Source organism: Salvia miltiorrhiza, chromosome 2 (assembly GCF_028751815.1).
Source record: "Salvia miltiorrhiza cultivar Shanhuang (shh) chromosome 2, IMPLAD_Smil_shh, whole genome shotgun sequence".
Taxonomy (NCBI): Eukaryota; Viridiplantae; Streptophyta; class Magnoliopsida; order Lamiales; family Lamiaceae; genus Salvia; species Salvia miltiorrhiza.
In genome coordinates this window covers 66778752-66795981 of record NC_080388.1, presented here as the reverse complement: position 1 = coordinate 66795981, position 17230 = coordinate 66778752, and the positions used below count along the sequence as shown (strand labels likewise).

The 17230-nt window shown below is 37.4% G+C and overlaps 1 protein-coding gene, 1 long non-coding RNA gene and 2 other non-coding genes across 4 annotated transcripts; all 4 read right to left on the bottom strand.

Moving 5' to 3' along the window:
* Positions 1–2057: 2057 nt before the first annotated feature.
* Positions 2058–5269, bottom strand: LOC131013193 (uncharacterized). The gene is made up of 7 exons (XM_057941257.1): positions 4906–5269; positions 4658–4804; positions 4359–4457; positions 3836–4027; positions 3489–3608; positions 2702–2773; positions 2058–2565 (listed from the first exon to the last, which is right to left on the bottom strand). The coding sequence occupies exons 1-7, from the start codon at positions 5140–5142 to the stop codon at positions 2341–2343; spliced, it is 1092 nt and encodes a 363-aa protein (XP_057797240.1). The 5' UTR covers positions 5143–5269; the 3' UTR covers positions 2058–2340.
* Positions 5270–8387: 3118 nt separating this feature from the next.
* On the bottom strand, positions 8388–8460 carry TRNAK-CUU (transfer RNA lysine (anticodon CUU)). Its single transcript has one exon. It is a non-coding gene; the product is annotated as a tRNA-Lys (tRNA).
* A 68-nt stretch (positions 8461–8528) lies between these two features.
* TRNAD-GUC (transfer RNA aspartic acid (anticodon GUC)) lies at positions 8529–8600 on the bottom strand. Its single transcript has one exon. It is a non-coding gene; the product is annotated as a tRNA-Asp (tRNA).
* Positions 8601–9137: 537 nt separating this feature from the next.
* Positions 9138–11583, bottom strand: LOC131013192 (uncharacterized). The gene is made up of 3 exons (XR_009097592.1): positions 11422–11583; positions 9979–10039; positions 9138–9401 (listed from the first exon to the last, which is right to left on the bottom strand). It is a non-coding gene; the product is annotated as an uncharacterized LOC131013192 (long non-coding RNA).
* Positions 11584–17230: the final 5647 nt, after the last annotated feature.

Genomic DNA, 17230 nt, shown 5'->3' with positions numbered 1-17230 from the left:
CATGCTATTATTTTGTATTTTTTAAAATTCGGGTCATTTTTATAAATAGCTTTAAAGTTCGGGCCATAAACTACATTAATCCAAAAAAAAGTCTCATTTTTTCCTTATTTTAGATGGGAACATATTATCACACTAATACACTGTAATAATATTATTATCATGAATCGAAATGAAAGGAAAATAGGTTGCTCGAATTATTATTACCATCTTGCCGAATAAAACGTATTATTTTTTATTATATACTCCCTCCGTTCCTGAAATAAGTTCATCTTTTTCCATTTTGGGACGTCCCCCAAATAAGTTCCTCTTTCTTTCTTTCTATTTTTGGACAACTACCCCACCACTAATAATATTTTATTTATTCTTACTTTTCACTTTTTCACCACTCCCAATACTAATTATAACACTTTTCACCTTTTCACCACTCCCAACACTAATTATAATATATTTTTCTCCACTATCAATATACTTTACCATTTTCCTTAAAACTCGTGCCGTCCCCAAAGAGGAACTTATTTTGGGGACGGAGGGAGTATAAAAAATAAAATTAATATGAAAATATATATTTTCGTGGTTTCCAAAACACACCTAGAAGTGATTTTTCACAAGGATTAGAGAAAACGTACTTTCAATGCCAACTTTTGAGCTATACCGTAAATCTCACATAAGAGCAAAATCGTACTACACAATTATGGTGTGATCAATTCAACGTAAAAACATTAATCCAAATGAAAATAATAATCTTTCAGTTCAAATTTAACCAACCCATCAACTATATAGGTAACTTGATGGGACGATTGGTCTTCAATTATTTGGTGGCGATGAGGGGAAATATGTAACCTCGGTGCACTTTGGGGTTTGGAAGATTTTGGTTAATATTTAATATCAAGAAAAAAATCATGTATGATTGATGATCTATATATAAAAATGTAATTAGTGAAAATCGAGTTTTTTTATTTGCCATTCAATATGATTGCTTTAGATCAATTGACAAGATTTGATCCACATAGCTGGAGTACTCATTATGAGTCGTTTATCTATAGCTTAAATAATTTCAATAGATTAACACAATCCATAACATCGAACAGCAAAAGCTGACTTCCTCAACAAAAAAAAAAAAAAAAAAACAGCAAAAGCTGAAACTTTTAATTCCTCACACACATTCAGCCGCGCGTGCGCACACACGCATATAGTAGTATAATTTTTTCTTCAAATCAATCAAAGATATGATCTACACAGTTAGAGCTGTCACATTAATTAGCATTAATTAAAACTCAACTTGATTATTAACACAAAGTTTGGGACCTCCATTACAACTCAAAGGGAGATTCACTTGTGGATCTTGTCATATCACTAATCTCTAATTAATTTAAGTTTGATACAGATTAATCTGTAAAATCAAATTAATAGTTTTGCTTTCTCCTTTTCTGCTTTAATAAATCACTGTTGTGTCCAACTAATAAATTTCTGCCCGCTTCTGTTCTATTCACATTCACGAATTCATTACCAAAATAAACCAAATATTTATGTGTAGGGCAGAGCATTGGCACGCTTCGATCTTAAATCCAACCAAAATCGAAAAATCTAAAAAAATGATTTTTCCTTATCCCACTAAAATTAACAGTTTGGTTCCGAGTTTCATGTCAGATTCAATTTTGGTGAGCCTTAATCATAAATTGCGCCATCTCCCGACCTAGTCTTCAAACGAACTGTGTCTTTCTTTTACATGTAATGTGGAAATCAAATGGTATTGTTCTAAATTTCTAATTGAACCATAAAGAGTCTATTATTTTATCTTTGTAAATTGGGCTAGCTCAAGTAGGCCAACTTATGGGCCTATCTTTTGCCAGATATTGAGTTTACTTGTTTCATTTAATTTCAATATGATACATTGAAATGGAGCTTTATTAGAACGAATGAATTATTTCGAACAAAATCTCTATTTTGAATTATTTAGTTTTTTTTGAAAAATTGTTTGAACTATTAACTTATAATTCACTTTTATTTTGAATTATTACCTTTGTTTATGTTATTTTTGATATAACAACAAACACTAGTTTAACATAAATAATAATATGAAATACATAATTTTAACATCTCCAACATTCAAAGATAAATTGTTGTCATAATAATTCTTTCAAGATTGAATGGCTTCTCTTCCTCTCTGTAATTTTCCAGCCTCTCAAAAATGAAATATGCCATCAAGAAATAAAGACAGATATGCCCTCAAGGTGAAAGACACGAAAACACTAAAGACCCGTGCCGTTTACTCCCAAATCAAGGAAGAAAAATCCCAGCATATTAACCATATCACCTCTGTTGCACTTGCTGCTTCCACAATCAGAGCTTCAGTGCTGCTTTCGCCATCGCAAGTGCACCCTCGTAGGTCTGACTTCCACCAATAAAACCGCTCATATGGACAAAAACGCCCCCGGGAATCCCCGACTCTCTAGACAGTTCATCATCTCTCAGGCCACGCCATTGAGCAGGAAGCGCCTTGCGGCTCTCAAATCTATCAGGTGCCATTGCCACTGCCTGGACTCGCCAACTTTTGCTTCGCTCATCCTAAAACATTTCCACACGATGTCATTGTGTATCCATAGTGTGATGCGGGATTATGTGTATATGCAGATGCCTCATTCAATAATAGATCAGTGGGCAAACGAAGAAAGTTATATGGAAAGGGGGAACACAGAATTACCTCATAAAGCACATATTTAATAGGAGGGTTAATCTTCATCTCCTCCTCGAGCTCAAATAAGTGAAGTTTCCACTGCAGAAAATTCAACTTTATTGAAATTGACAATAAGGCAGAAAACTGTAGGCATCAATACTTCATCATTACTACCAAGGGTCTGGCTCTTAACATGACACTATGTTCAATAACTTTATAATTTTATTCAGATGTACCAAACGGAAGCACTTGGACAAGTGCTCCTTTTCAAAGAACGAAAAATGAGTGAGAAGACCAAATGTTATAATGCTTAACAAGAAAATGTATATGTATTATGCAGCATCTAGAAATGTTGCAAGGGAGAAGTTTGACTTATCAAATGAAGGTGAAAAAAACAGTACAGGTTCTTCAGAAATGTTCGTGTATTTGTGTAAAGCAAAATTCTGGTGAGAATTGAATCTCTATGATAAAATGATAAGCAACGAAAGAGCTATAGTTATTGAACTTGACTACTTAAGTTTCCCAGACAAGGTTTGCTCCAGATTCATACCAATAGCTTGTGACTTGTGATGTTCTCATATTGATAAAAGGGTTATTTATTCAATTCCAAACATGATTATCCCATTCTCTTCAAAGAAGCATTTATCAAAAAACTAGAAATTTGAAGGAACTACAATATATATGCACATTCAAAGAATAATAAGATCTTAAATTGTTTGCTGGTTAAAGCTTGAATATGACCAGAACTATAAACCCACTGGGATCAGTGATGGACGGAAAATTCTATAACTGAAAGGGCAGGTAATTTACTCACTGGACAAAATCGATCCAAGACCATAATTTCTCCACTGGGATCAACATCAAGCCTTGCCTCAAGGCACTGCATCACAATTGACCTAGCTGGTAGCCATGATCGAGCGAGAAATCTAACATTCTGAACAAAGATAGTAACTGTTAGAACTACTGTCAAAAGTAATGTCTAGATTAGAGTGAAACAAAAGCCACGTGCAAATTTAAGATAAGTTTTGATGATCAAAGTCCTTAGAACCAACCACCTTTCTTGGTAGCATTTTTTCAATCAAAGCTGCTAACTGCTTACACAAGAAGGGTGCAATGTACATAAACAAAAAGGCACCATTCGGATGTACATTTAAAACTTACATCCATGAACTCACGGCCAGTCAAAGCCATAGCTTGTTCGAAGGCTCCATTTTCCTTCTCAGACGACTGATCAGGATCTGTCCAATCTAGATTCAATTTCCCAACTCGTGAGGACAAGTGTGTATTATTCACATATCTCGGTGGCTGGTCTGTGTCGTACTGATTGATTCCATTGTCAATGGCATCTATCGCCTGTTATCAACAGAAAGAAATGATAGCATGTAGAATCAGACAAGGCAAAGACAGGAAGGTTGTTCTAAGAAATAGAAAAATTGAAACTTTATAAACCCTGCTACTATTTCTATTGTATAGATTAGTCATTTCCATCGCCAGAATCTTTGAAATTATATTCCAAGGGACAACACTCCATCGAGATGCACTCCGCTACACCATCAACTTAAGATCAACCTTCAACCAGAAAAGCCCAAATATAGAGGAGAAATAGGCCATTCTCGAAAGAAACCACGAAAAGTAAAAGTTTAAGAACAAAGACAATGCTCAAAAATGCCAAAAGATGAAAAACCTCCATGAAGTTCTTGTAAACTGCCAGAAACAACCGCTGAACGTCAGGATGGTCTTCATCAACTTGAAGCTCCTTAGCAATTATCTCTTTCCCGAAATGCTACACATAAGAAACATATCCAAGTTACCACTAATGGCAAAAGTATAAACTGAAAAAACTAAGAGTGTTAGTCTATAAACAATGTGCAAATTGCTTTGTCAGCTAGAGGCAACCAACAAAAACGAAAGACTGAAGCATTATATTCCATATTGAAAACGACAAGTATGCAATGCCAAAACCCCTATAAAGGGCGAAATTACCTTGTAAACAAGACCAGCACTACTGAGCTTAGTATTAAACCCATGACCAAAAATCTCTTCAAAACCCTTCTGGTGATGATCGTAGCGGTCTTTGGCCGGGTCGTAGACCCCACCCACATCCAGCACAGCGTCCAGAGTTTCAAGAACCTAACACAGGCATTTCATCAAACAGGTTGCCTACGCACACATAAATCACACGAACAACAAAAGCCGAGTAATTATTCTGGAAAAAGAGGCCGTATTATCACCTTGGGATCGCGGGTGCGGACGATGTGAGCTTCGGAGAACTTCTTCGTGAGGCGGATCATGAAGCAGCCGAGGGCTTCGTCGCAGTGGAAGCTTCCGTTGTGAGTACCCACACGCTTAACGGCGGCAACTGACATGACTGCGAGGCTACGGCGGAGGAGGGACGGGTGTCCGGCAGGTTGGAAGCGGAAGAGGAAACGGTGGGTGTCGAGAAATTTGCTTGAAAATGCTTTGAACATGCCTTTATGGTTTCAACAGGCAAAGCGAAACAATGTACGAGTATAGGTTTTATTTGTTACCATTGTAACGCCAAGTATCTATTTTGGTTAGAGTTTAAATTGTTAATGGGCCAGATTTAGAAGGGAGGCAGCCCAAGTCCAAACCCATCAACATAGTGCTTATTTCAAACCGTTTTAAATGAACCAGCCCATAAAGTAATACGTAAAAGCTAAGAAAAAACACATCCCTCTTTTAGTCTGTCTATTCATATACTCATTCTATCCAGTGTCTAGGAGTGAGCAAAATCCGGTTAAATCCGAAAATCCGAACCGAACCGAACCGAAATACTAATTCGGTTCGGTTAAGTTGGTTTTCGGTTCGGGTTTGGTTTTGAATTTTAAAATTTTCAATTTTTCGGTTCGGTTATGGTTTTTATGAAAAAGTATTTGGTTAACCGAAAACCGAACCGAAATAATAATTAATTTAATAATTTAATAATTTATATATTATTTAAAAATTAAAATGATTATTATTACTACTATATAAAATAGTCAATAATTACTCTTAATCTCGGTCAATTTAAAAAAAAAAAACTTTTCAATAATTACTCTTAATCTTTGGTTAAGATGTTTTGAAATTTTGGATTATTATTTTTTAAGGATTTCGAATCTTGTATATTGAATGTTAATTAGTTATTTAAACTTTAAAAAATATATTGTGTATTTATTTCGGTTATTTGGTTTTAACCGAAACCGAACCATCATATTTCGGTTCGGTTTTGTTCGGTTTTAAGCATGTTCGGTTCGGATTTGGATATTTATTATATAATTCGGTTTTAATTTGGTTTATGTTATTCGGTTCGGTTCGGTGACCGAATAACCGAATGCTCACCCCTACCAGTGTCCATTCTTTCTTTTTTTAAGTGTATTCTTTCTAAAACAAAAAAATAGACACTATTTTTTACTTCAGTCTCATTATTAATGACATGTATTTTATTTTGAAGTATTCTAAATTAAATGACTTATTTCTATTTTTAATAATAATTTTACAGGTGATTTTATTCATAGCCTCCAAATATCTCATTATAGCCTTTTAACAAAAAATATAATTAAATTGTTAATGTATATACATTTTTACCCTCATGCAAATTCCACTAACGTGTTTGGGGTGGTCTAGTGGTTGGGGTGGTTGCCTGTTGTCCAAGAGGTCACAGGTTCGAGTACTCTCGGCCACAATAACCACTAGGTGGGGTGTGTGTGTGTGGTTTGTATTATTTATAATGTGATTTCATCAAAAAAAATTCCACTAACGTGTTGCCCTATTTCCCTGAAAAAATGCATAGCCCCCAAACTTGAAAGCTGGGACAAAAAAACAAACGAAAATGGCTTCTCTGAGCAGCAAAAATGGCTATTTCAACTAGATTTAGAACGCGGCAGCCATAGTTCCAGTGGTGCAGGCGGCGCCACCAGCAAAGAGAATGAGGATAGCAGCGTCTACTCCAATGTCATAAAGGGTTATTGCAACTTTCAATTCTATTTTATTATCAGCGAAAATGTTTCAGTGATTAGAATTTTATTTGTGGCTCATAGAATTAGAAGATGAGGCCGTGGAATTTCGGCAAGCTTCATCCTCTTATCATTCTTTCTAATTTTACTATTTGAAGATTCGAAAGGTGAAAATTTAAATATAAATCTCTCGTTTAAATTTATTGTTCAATCTTCTAATCTGATTTTTTAATTTCCCCAATTTTGAAGAAATGGGCGATGATTGTATGGTTGTTTGAATTTCCAGAAAACACTCAACTCAAGTTTAATTTGTCTTGGACATTTTGGCAGCTTCGTTTGATTTATAAAATTACTTTTCTTTTTCAATAACCTATGCTAGAGAGAAAAAACGGTGTTTTAATTTGCAAAAAGGGGCTATATATTTCATGGGAGTTGGAGAAATTTACGGTTACCGAATCACTTATCATTTTGCTAAAAGAGGCTATATATTAATTGTGGAAGTAGTGAAATGATAAGGGTAAAAATGTATATTAATTAGTATTTTAATTATTTTTTTAATAAATGGCTACAATGAGAAATTTTGGGGGCTATATATAAAATTACCCTAATTTTACACTACAAATCACATAAGCCCACATACCTTTACACATTTTTATACCACTAATTACATGGGTCCACATACTTTTACACACTTTTACACTACAAATCACATGGGCTCACGTATCTTTACACACTTTTATATTACAATCTTATTTTTTTTAATCTCCGTAACGAAAAGGTGTGTGCCATAAATAATGGGACAGATGTAGTACTTTTTAATTATCTCCACTTTAATTATGTTCCTCTCACAAAATAAAAGTGAGTTCCACCACTTTTTTTTTTTTATTCTTTAATCACATCCACCTAAATATCGGTATCGAAACAAATTATGACACTTATTTTGGAACAAATGGAGTATTTGTGAGCACTATTAACATTTAGTTTATGTCCACAATTTCTGTTCTTTTTGTTTACTATCTTACTTTTCTATTTAAATAACTCATAAATTATTTTTGGATTATAGAATTTACAAATGACACTTATATGAAGGAAATAACAAACACGTCCCATTAGATTAACAACTAAATGTGTATCGAACAAAATTGGAATGAAAAAAATAAAAAGAGAATTAGAGCCGAGTTAGAGTGTTTTTTACTAAGCTTATTTTAAAAAATTTATAAAATATTTCAAAAGCTTATAAGAGATTTCTCTAAAAAAAAAAGAGCTTATAAAAGATAGTTTTTTAAGAGCTTATAAATTGTGAAAATATTTGAATAATTAAGCTTATAAGATAGAAAAATAACTTTTAGTTAGAAAGAGACAATCTTTATTATAAAGAAGAAGTTTAACTTTGTTAAACACTTTGAGACAGCTTATAAGTTAACTATTTTAAAGAGTTTATAAGATCTGCCAAACACCGTCTTATATGAGAGCTTCAAGATTCCAATGTGTATTTACACTGTTAAATTGTTAAGAATCTCGTTATGCAATGATCAAAACAACAGGACGAGGTGAAAACAGATCAAAATGTCCCCCACCGATGTATCCCTTCCTATCCAATATATACAATGAAAGTGAAAAAATTTGATTCAACTCTTTTCTCTCCAACGTGCAAAACAAATATTGCTAGAAACTGTCAAAATTAAAAAATAAAGTCACTCTTTCCTCTCCAATGTGCAAAACAAATATTGCTAGAAACTGTCAAAATTAAAAAATAAAATCGCCCACCGTGGGGCTCGAACCCACGACCACAAGGTTAAGAGCCTTGCGCTCTACCAACTGAGCTAGACGGGCTGTTGTACGTATTGTCATATTTATATTATATAAAAGTGGGAAATAGAAAATGGACAGCAAAAAATATGCGCCGTTGCCGGGGATCGAACCCGGGTCACCCGCGTGACAGGCGGGAATACTTACCACTATACTACAACGACTTGTTGTTTATTGTTTCCAACTTTTTTTATTTCATATGCATTAAGGAAATCCGCTTTGAAAAATGCATAGCCACCGAAGCATGATTTTAATAAAATGTACTTGTTTATATTGATGTTATGACATAGTTATAATATAATATTCATGCTATGGGAGTTATATAATTATATATATAGTATATAATTAAAATTATTGTTCTACAATAAATTACATCTAATTTATAATTTTTTATATACTATATAATTTATATAAAATATCTAATTTTGATGAGGACAAAAATATGCATTCCTACAATATCAGAGGAAAGCAACCGAACGTAGAAGAGATTTCCTAAAGACAGCGCCGTCAGGTTCAAAACAGTGCTGATGGACCTAGGACATCTGTCGCAGCCCGATATAGCCAGTGATAGCGTATACCAAGTATCGTACGACTAATAAAAGAAATAGTGAAAGAAATAGGAATACATCTTGTTTTAGCGGAAGCAATTGCAAACTTTACTCATTTTAAAGAAGGATTTCAAGACCAAAATAATTACTAGCTTGGGTAAACATGATTAAGCCATTGAAACTTAGCAAGGGTCTGAGAAGTATTTCCCTTAAGGGATATTACAGACATAAGCAAATTAAATAAAGAGTTTCATCAGAGTTATGCAGCGAGATGCGTTACTATATGTGTGAAGACATATAGCAGGGAGTTCAAATTCTTATAGAGTCAAAGCTTATAAGGATAAATATGAGACATAGGAAAGACACAGCTAACTGACAATTCCAACAGCTTTCACCCATCCTCGCGCCAAGCCAGACCTGCATATTTAGAAATACATGCAGGGCTGAGTACCAAAAAGCACTCAGTGGACTCATGCCGGAAATAATTGAAATGTTGCTCTTAGAGCTATATGTCAATCTTGCCCTTTTCAATGCATCAATAGGATTTAACTGAGATTAAAAATACATGTTCGTGTTTTTCTGTCATAAACTCATTTGCATCATCATAATAATATCATTAGTCTGCAGACATTAAATATTCACGGTATGTGCCAACTATGAGAACTCATATAATATATATATAAGGTGAAGAGAAGGAGGCCTCCTTCAAATCACCGTGACCGGCCGACTAGAGACGGCTCACGATCACCTCTGCGCACAAAACCTTTACTGTCATATAAATCAGTCAAAGGCCGATATCTTGCATCATAATCATAATCATGTCTTTCATAGAGGCAACATACCATATCTCATTCTCATCAATAATAAATATGGCAAGTTGACAATTTTCATAATACTTATCAATAATGCTTCAACATGCTTCATTTTCATAAGAATTTGCATTTGAACTTATTATCATGGTAGCTAGCCATAATAGAGTTAGAATAAAGCCCACCTGTCTCAGGGGTCGATGACGTAACGCTCAGAGTCGTACTAACGCCGGCCGTCACTCGAACCTTTGGTGGCGCACGTGGTTTAGATTGCCATGTGACAAAATAAACTCTAGTTAGAATTTCATCTAACTAATATCTCAATACTTATACTTGCATCAATGCTTAATCTCATCTTATAACTTCTCCACTATTTACCCAATTGGACCTCCCAATTTAATCGGATATCTTATCCAATTAAAAGACTCTCAATCCTAGGTAAATAGCATTCAAAAATCACTTAATCATTCATGCTTCAAATAAACAAATATTTCACATAATATAAATGAATTATCTCAATAGTTAAATGACTTAAAAGTCATTCTATGAACTTGAAATCTTTTTCCTTGAAGGGAAATTCTCAAATATTCATGTAAGCCTTGAAAAATATTTATAAAACTTTCTAGTAGCATTTTCATGCCATATCATGGTGTATAATTCCACCAAAGCTCTTTAAAAATTCTTAACACAAAATCAAGGTAAAATTTTCGGACACTACCAGTTTAACATTCTGTTCTGTCTCAACTTTAACGAATAAACTGCTTTAACTCAGGAACCTCCTGGATTCGAGACTTATACCGATGAAAACCTCTTTGAGTCTAGTTTCGTTTAAAAAAAAGTAGAGTGAAAAACTCCAAGTGGTTTAAGAGATATGGGTGTTTTCCCACAGTCTACCAGATTCGGCAGTTTTGCACGATTGGAATCTAGGATTTTTGAAAAATAGTAAACGTTGGCTAAAGGGTTTGAAATTTTACATGAGGCTGTATGACACATGTATCTTTCTATAATAAAAATTTTGGAGGCTGAATGTTTTTGAAAGTTACTGAAAAGTGTGACTCTAGGGACTGCCTTTCTAAATTTCCGGCGGAAATGCGCAGTAAAACATTTATATTTTAAAAAGGTAGTAAACGAAGTCCAAATGACTTGAAATTTTACCAGCGTCCTCAAGACACATATATCTAAACTCTGTAAAATTTTGAAGATTTTTGGACGAGGGAAACCTCGTCGACTGATCAGTCCAGAACGTAAGAAAACTTCTCAAAATGGTTGAAATTATCACATATGCACATATCACCTTAGATCTACACTTTCATCACCATTCTCATGCATCTTCACACTAATAACTCATCATGCTTCACTTATCATAACATATAGCTCTCTCAAGGGTTTTCAAGAACTATCTTCCATTCTCATGCATCTACATGAAGAAGGGTATGAGCATATGAAAAGTAGTGAAAGTTTTGAAGGAGTTCATAACACTTTCTTTCACCAACATTTTCGAAAATCACAAGAGTAGAGAGGGGACTATCATGCTTCAATATGCTTCAATATACATGCCTATATATCATGAAAATATATATATATATATATATATATATATAACATAAGAGGATGATTGAGGTTGCTACCAACAAGATCAATGGAGGTGGAGTAGAGGATGATGCGTAGTATGCTTGGAGCTTGAGCTTGAAGATGAACACTTTAAGAAACCTTAGTTCTTACTATATTTGGTGGAACAAAAAAGAAAGTAAGGTGAAGTGAAGAGGGGAGGGGCTGCGAAAATAAAGAAGAAAAAGAGAGGGAGGGAAATGAGAGAGAGGTGTGCATGTGCTTGTGAGCTTAAAGTGTGTAGGAATGTGTTGGCTAGTAGATTAGCCTTTTAGGTGCATGTGATCTTCAATTATGGGAAAGAGAAGAATAATGTGGGAGAGTGGGGAGGGAGTGTTGCGTGAGGGTGAGAGAGTGAGAGAGAAAGAGAGATGCATCTATATCTATATATATATATATATATATATATATATATATATATATATAGGGTGTGGTTCTAGAGAGAACTACATTATTTGTGAGAACGGGAGAACCATCAAATCTAATGCATTCACTGTAACAATTAATGCATCCGCTGTTAAAATTAATGCACTCAAAAAAATAAAAAAAAATGCTCCCTTCAGGATTCGAACCCAGGATCTGCATTCATCCAACAAGATGATGCATCCATGACAAACATGGATTTCATACCTCAATATCACACGAATTGTTGTCATTTTTCCCCATGAATTAATTGCATATATGTGTTTGTATCCCAATTTTGAGTATTTATGAAGTTTTGATTGCTTGGTATAGTTTTTGAGTATTTTCAGGGCAAATCAAGAGTTGATTGGAGAATTGTGAGAGCATAGGATCGAAGTACGTCTCGAGAGGAATCCATGAGCGTGAACGGCGCCCGAATCGGAGCTCGGACGAGGGAGAACGGGGCCGACAAATTCAGCCGCGCACAGAGGCCGCGGCCGCGGTCACGCGTCCGTGGGGAAGGTATCGCCCGCGGTCACCACCCGCGGCCGCGGGGTGGGACCGCGGGCTAGGTGCTCAATTCCAGGGGTGTACCGCGGTCACCACCCGCGGCCGCGGGCTGGGACCGCGGGTCCCCCCCACGGTCACCACCCGCGGACGCGGGGCGGGACCGCGGGTTCCCTGAGTTTTGCCCACGTTTGAGCACCACGGGCGCGGGCCATGACCGCGGGAAAAGAGCGGAGTCGCGTTTTTCAGCCCTTAAACCCCATTTTTTCCCCCTTTTCTCTCATTATTCTTCTTCTCCATCACTCATCTTCCCCAACACTCCACACACTAAACCCTAGCCTCCTTTAACACACCCATCTACCATTGAAGACCATTGAAGAGAAGAGAAGGAAGAAGAAGCTTATAAATTGGATTTGTCATTTCTTACTCTCTCTTTCATTATGTACAACTTTAACTTTGATTTATTGTGTTTGAACATGTTAGGCTAAATTTCTCTTTGATTTGGGGATTAGGCTAGATGATTATTGTAATGGATTGATTATTTATGCTCAATATAAATCTTGTTTGTTCATTTGCACATTATCTTTTCAAACCCTTGATTTATTTCTTGTATGGATTGTTGGCCACATTCTATGCATTTCTAATTTGCACTTTGAATCGGGAGAGGATAATTGCAATAGATAAGGTGTTTGAAACATATCAATTCGATAACCGGGAGGTTGAGAGTTGGGTGAGAGTATGTCGATCTTTGTGTGCTTTTGGGAGTTATAGGTTAGAAGTTGACCGGGGATGGCAACTATGACCCGTAATCTACCGCTCTAGTCGTCCGGGAGGGGGCTAGAACTAGTTGGGAGATCACTCTAGATAATTAGGATTGTCAAGATTAATATTGAGCTATAATTGAAGTCTTTTGCTTAATCATCGATGCCTAGTCCCTAAATCGCCTTAATCATCTTATTAATCCACTTGCTTATTTGGTTTTATTTGTCTTTGCATTTGTTAAGTAATTAGTAGATAATCAAACCAATCACTCCATCGTTTAGTCTAAATAGCTATAGCATAATGACTTAGGATAATCACTAGATTGAACTACTAATCCTTGTGGGATACGACCTTGCTTCCATATATTACAACTACCCGTATACTTGCGGCGTGGTGAAAATAATAGCGAACAAGTTTTTGGCGCCGTTGCCGGGGATTAGTTTAGTTTCTTTGCTTGTGATATTTTGCTTCATTGTGCTAAACTACTTTAGACATTTTACTTGCTTTAACTTTTGTTTTCTATTTTAAGATTGTGATTTGACTCTTTGTTCTTGTTGGTTGATAGGTAGTGTATGAATACAAGGTCAAAAGGTGCACCTCTTATACCTATAGACCTTGAGGTTGAAGCTTTTTGCCGACACAACAAAGCAAGAACAAGAAGAGATAGAGAGTTTGAGGGAAACATGGCGGAACATCAAGAATTGATCCTCCAACTTCAAAGGCAACTAGAGGCTATGCAAGGGCGAATCAATGAGCAAGAGGCTCAAAGGAATGCACCACCACCACCACCTATTAGCAATATGTTCCAACCCATTGTCCAACAAGGAGGAGTGCATGCCCCGAGAGCTAACTATTGATGAGTTGGACGAGATTTTGGGTTGCCCCCAAGGAGGAGCATACGCCGGTGGGTTAGAGTTCAATCCCACCCGTATGTGGGAACGATGTCACTTTCGAGGCGTGGAGGAGATTGCAGGCTATGACTCCCGGCGATCAAAGGCGGCGTCATTGCGCAACCCGGTTATCCGCCTTACCCAACGGGCCTTCGGGTTCACTTTCCTAGGTCGGGAGAATGTGGGCTTTTGTCGGTCGAATGAGCTCTTACTCATTCAAGGCGCCCTCACCAACATCTCCTTATCTCTTGGGTGTCTTTTGGCCGACCAATTCGAATCTCAAACTCACACAAGAGGGGGCAAAATATGCATTGGAGGCATGATCACCCCTATAGCGACACATCTTGGGGTGGCTATTCAAGAAGACCCCATCTCCCGTGACATCCTCCTCGACCGACGTTGCCTAGTGCAACAACACTTTCTCGCCTCCGGGAGACGGCTTTTGTGGATCCTCAAGGGGGACAACGGCAATGTGTACCTTCCATTGCCCAATCCGGCCCTTACCACCATCATAGGCCCCGGGGAGGCCGCTAACCTAGGCATGCGTCAGCCCGCCCACTTTGCCGCCACCATTGCTCACCTCCAAGGCGCACATGAGCAACAACACGCCCCCGAGGGCGAGGAGGAAGAGCAAGCATATGAACAAGGTGGTGAGATACCTCAACCACCCCCGGCGTATCCCGGAGGGGGTGCCAGATTTGAGGATAGGATGATGGGCCGCTTTGACTCCTTCCAAGCCGCAAACATGGCCCGCTTTGATGCAATCCAAGAAGAGCAAAGAAGGCAATATGAAGCCTTTTTGCAATACCAAGAGGATGAGCGGCGCCGCTACGAAGAGCACATGCGCCACTTCCATGCCTTCCATGGCCCCTTCCCGCCACCGTAGTCGTGCCCGTACCATTGTGAGTCCGAGCCAACTTATCCTTCTCTTTTCCTCCAACCTTATTTCCACTTTGTATGAAATAAGTTTGGGGGGGAGGGGGAAGATGGATTAGTTGTCTCGTTTATCTTGTGTTTTTGCATGTTTTGTTTTTGTTATGTTTTGAATAATTGAAAGACTTTTTGATGTTTTGATTTTTGTTGGGATAATTGTAACAAATTTTGTGAGGATGATTTGTTTGTTATTGGGCTTATGATATGATTGTGTTTTTGAAAAGAAATTGTTATGTATCACTTGTTGATTTTGCATGAAGAGTTTGAACTTGTGATGATGAGCTAAATGTTGTACCTCCAAGAACTTGAAAAAGAAATGAGCTTGTGAGAATTGAGCCTTTGATTGTCATACATTTACAATCTCATTTTGTTCTTGAGTGTAAATCATTTGAGCATGTGTGTTGATCTCTAGAACTTGCCATGAGTCATCTCTTGAAAATAAAAGTAGATGTGTTGTTAATATTGAAGTGATTTAAGGCCATCTTTGTTAGCCACTTAACTCAAATTGTGTCCAAATTCTCATATGATCCTAGTTTACCCCTTTTGTGCCTTGTAGCCTTTCTTTGAATAACCAATAATAAAGGGGTAGAACCTAGAGTGTTGGTGGTTGCTTTGATGAAGAAAAGTTTGGGAAATGATTGAAAGTGCTTATCAAGCTTTGATTAAGTGAAAATCACTAGTCCCCTATGAGCTCAAAAAGAAAAAGAAATGAAAATGAATGTGAATAAAAGAGCATAAAGGGGAGTGATTTGCCTTTTGAATCATGGCCATGATAGATATCACTAAGGATGAAATGCAGGGATTGTGGTTTATGTTTGATAAGAGAAATAGTGAAGTCGATTTGTTCATTATGATTATTTGATCGTGGGATGAGTTACTTTACCTAAAAACTACTCACCTTACCAAAGAACCCTCATTACAACCCAAGGAAAGCCCTTTTTGATCTTTATTTATAACACATTGAAGTATAAAGAGTTAGGATAAATGGCAAGCTTATGGTAGATTGCATGCATTGTTTCAAGTTGAGTGCAAACACGTCCATTCTAAACACTTGAGAGTTGAGTGCACCATTGAAACATCCACCTTGTGAGGATTCAAGCTTGGAGGCTATAATGTTGAACTTACTATCACTTGTGACTTCTTGAAATGCATATCTACTTGTGATACACTAGTGAAATATTTTAAAAAAAATTGAAGCCTTTGAAATGACATCAATTCATGCTTACATGTTTGTTTACTTTTATTTCTTTCTTTTTGTCGTTTGGGGACAAACAACGCTTTAAGTTTGGAGGGTTGACAAACATGGATTTCATACCTCAATATCACACGAATTGTTGTCATTTTTCCCCATGAATTGATTGCATATATGTGTTTGTATCCCAATTTTGAGTATTTATGAAGTTTTGATTGCTTGGTATAGTTTTTGAATATTTTCAGGGCAAATCAAGAGTTGATTGGAGAATTGTGAGAGCATAGGATCGAAGTACGTCTCGAGAGGAATCCATGAGCGTGAACGGCGCCCGAATCGGAGCTCAGACGAGGGAGAACGGGGCCGACAAAGTCAGCCGCGCACAGAGGCCGCGGCCGCGGTCACGCGTCCGTGGGGAAGGTATCGCCCGCGGTCACCACCCGCGGCCGCGGGGTGGGACCGCGGGCTAGGTGCTCAATTCCAGGGGTGTACCGCGGTCACCACCCGCGGCCGCGGGCTGGGACCGCGGGTCCCCCCCACGGTCACCACCCGCGGACGCGGGGCGGGACCGCGGGTCCCCCCCACGGTCACCACCCGCGGACGCGGGGCGGGACCGCGGGTTCCCTGAGTTTTGCCCACGTTTGAGCACCACGGGCGCGGGCCATGACCGCGGGAAAAGAGCGGAGTCGCGTTTTTCAGCCCTTAAACCCCATTTTTTCCCCTTTTTCTCTCATTATTCTTCTTCTCCATCACTCATCTTCCCCAACACTCCACACACTAAACCCTAGCCTCCTTTAACACACCCATCTACCATTGAAGACCATTGAAGAGAAGAGAAGGAAGAAGAAGCTCATAAATTGGATTTGTCATTTCTTACTCTCTCTTTCATTATGTACAACTTTAACTTTGATTTATTGTGTTTGAACATGTTAGGCTAAATTTCTCTTTGATTTGGGGATTAGGCTAGATGATTATTGTAATGGATTGATTATTTATGCTCAATATAAATCTTGTTTGTTCATTTGCACATTATCTTTTCAAACCCTTGATTTATTTCTTGTATGGATTGTTGGCCACATTCTATGCATTTCTAATTTGCACTTTGAATCGGGAGAGGATAATTGCAATAGATAAGGTGTTTGAAAC

Excerpts from the sequence above, each read along its gene's own strand:
- LOC131013193 (XM_057941257.1), bottom strand. The coding sequence starts at position 5,142 with ATGTTCAAAGCATTTTCAAGCAAATTTCTCGACACCCACCGTTTCCTC. Across the intron at positions 4,805-4,905 it reads TCCGCACCCGCGATCCCAAG|GTTCTTGAAACTCTGGACGC; the intron begins GTGATAATACGG and ends TGCCTGTGTTAG. Across the intron at positions 4,028-4,358 it reads TTTACAAGAACTTCATGGAG|GCGATAGATGCCATTGACAA; the intron begins GTTTTTCATCTT and ends TGTTGATAACAG.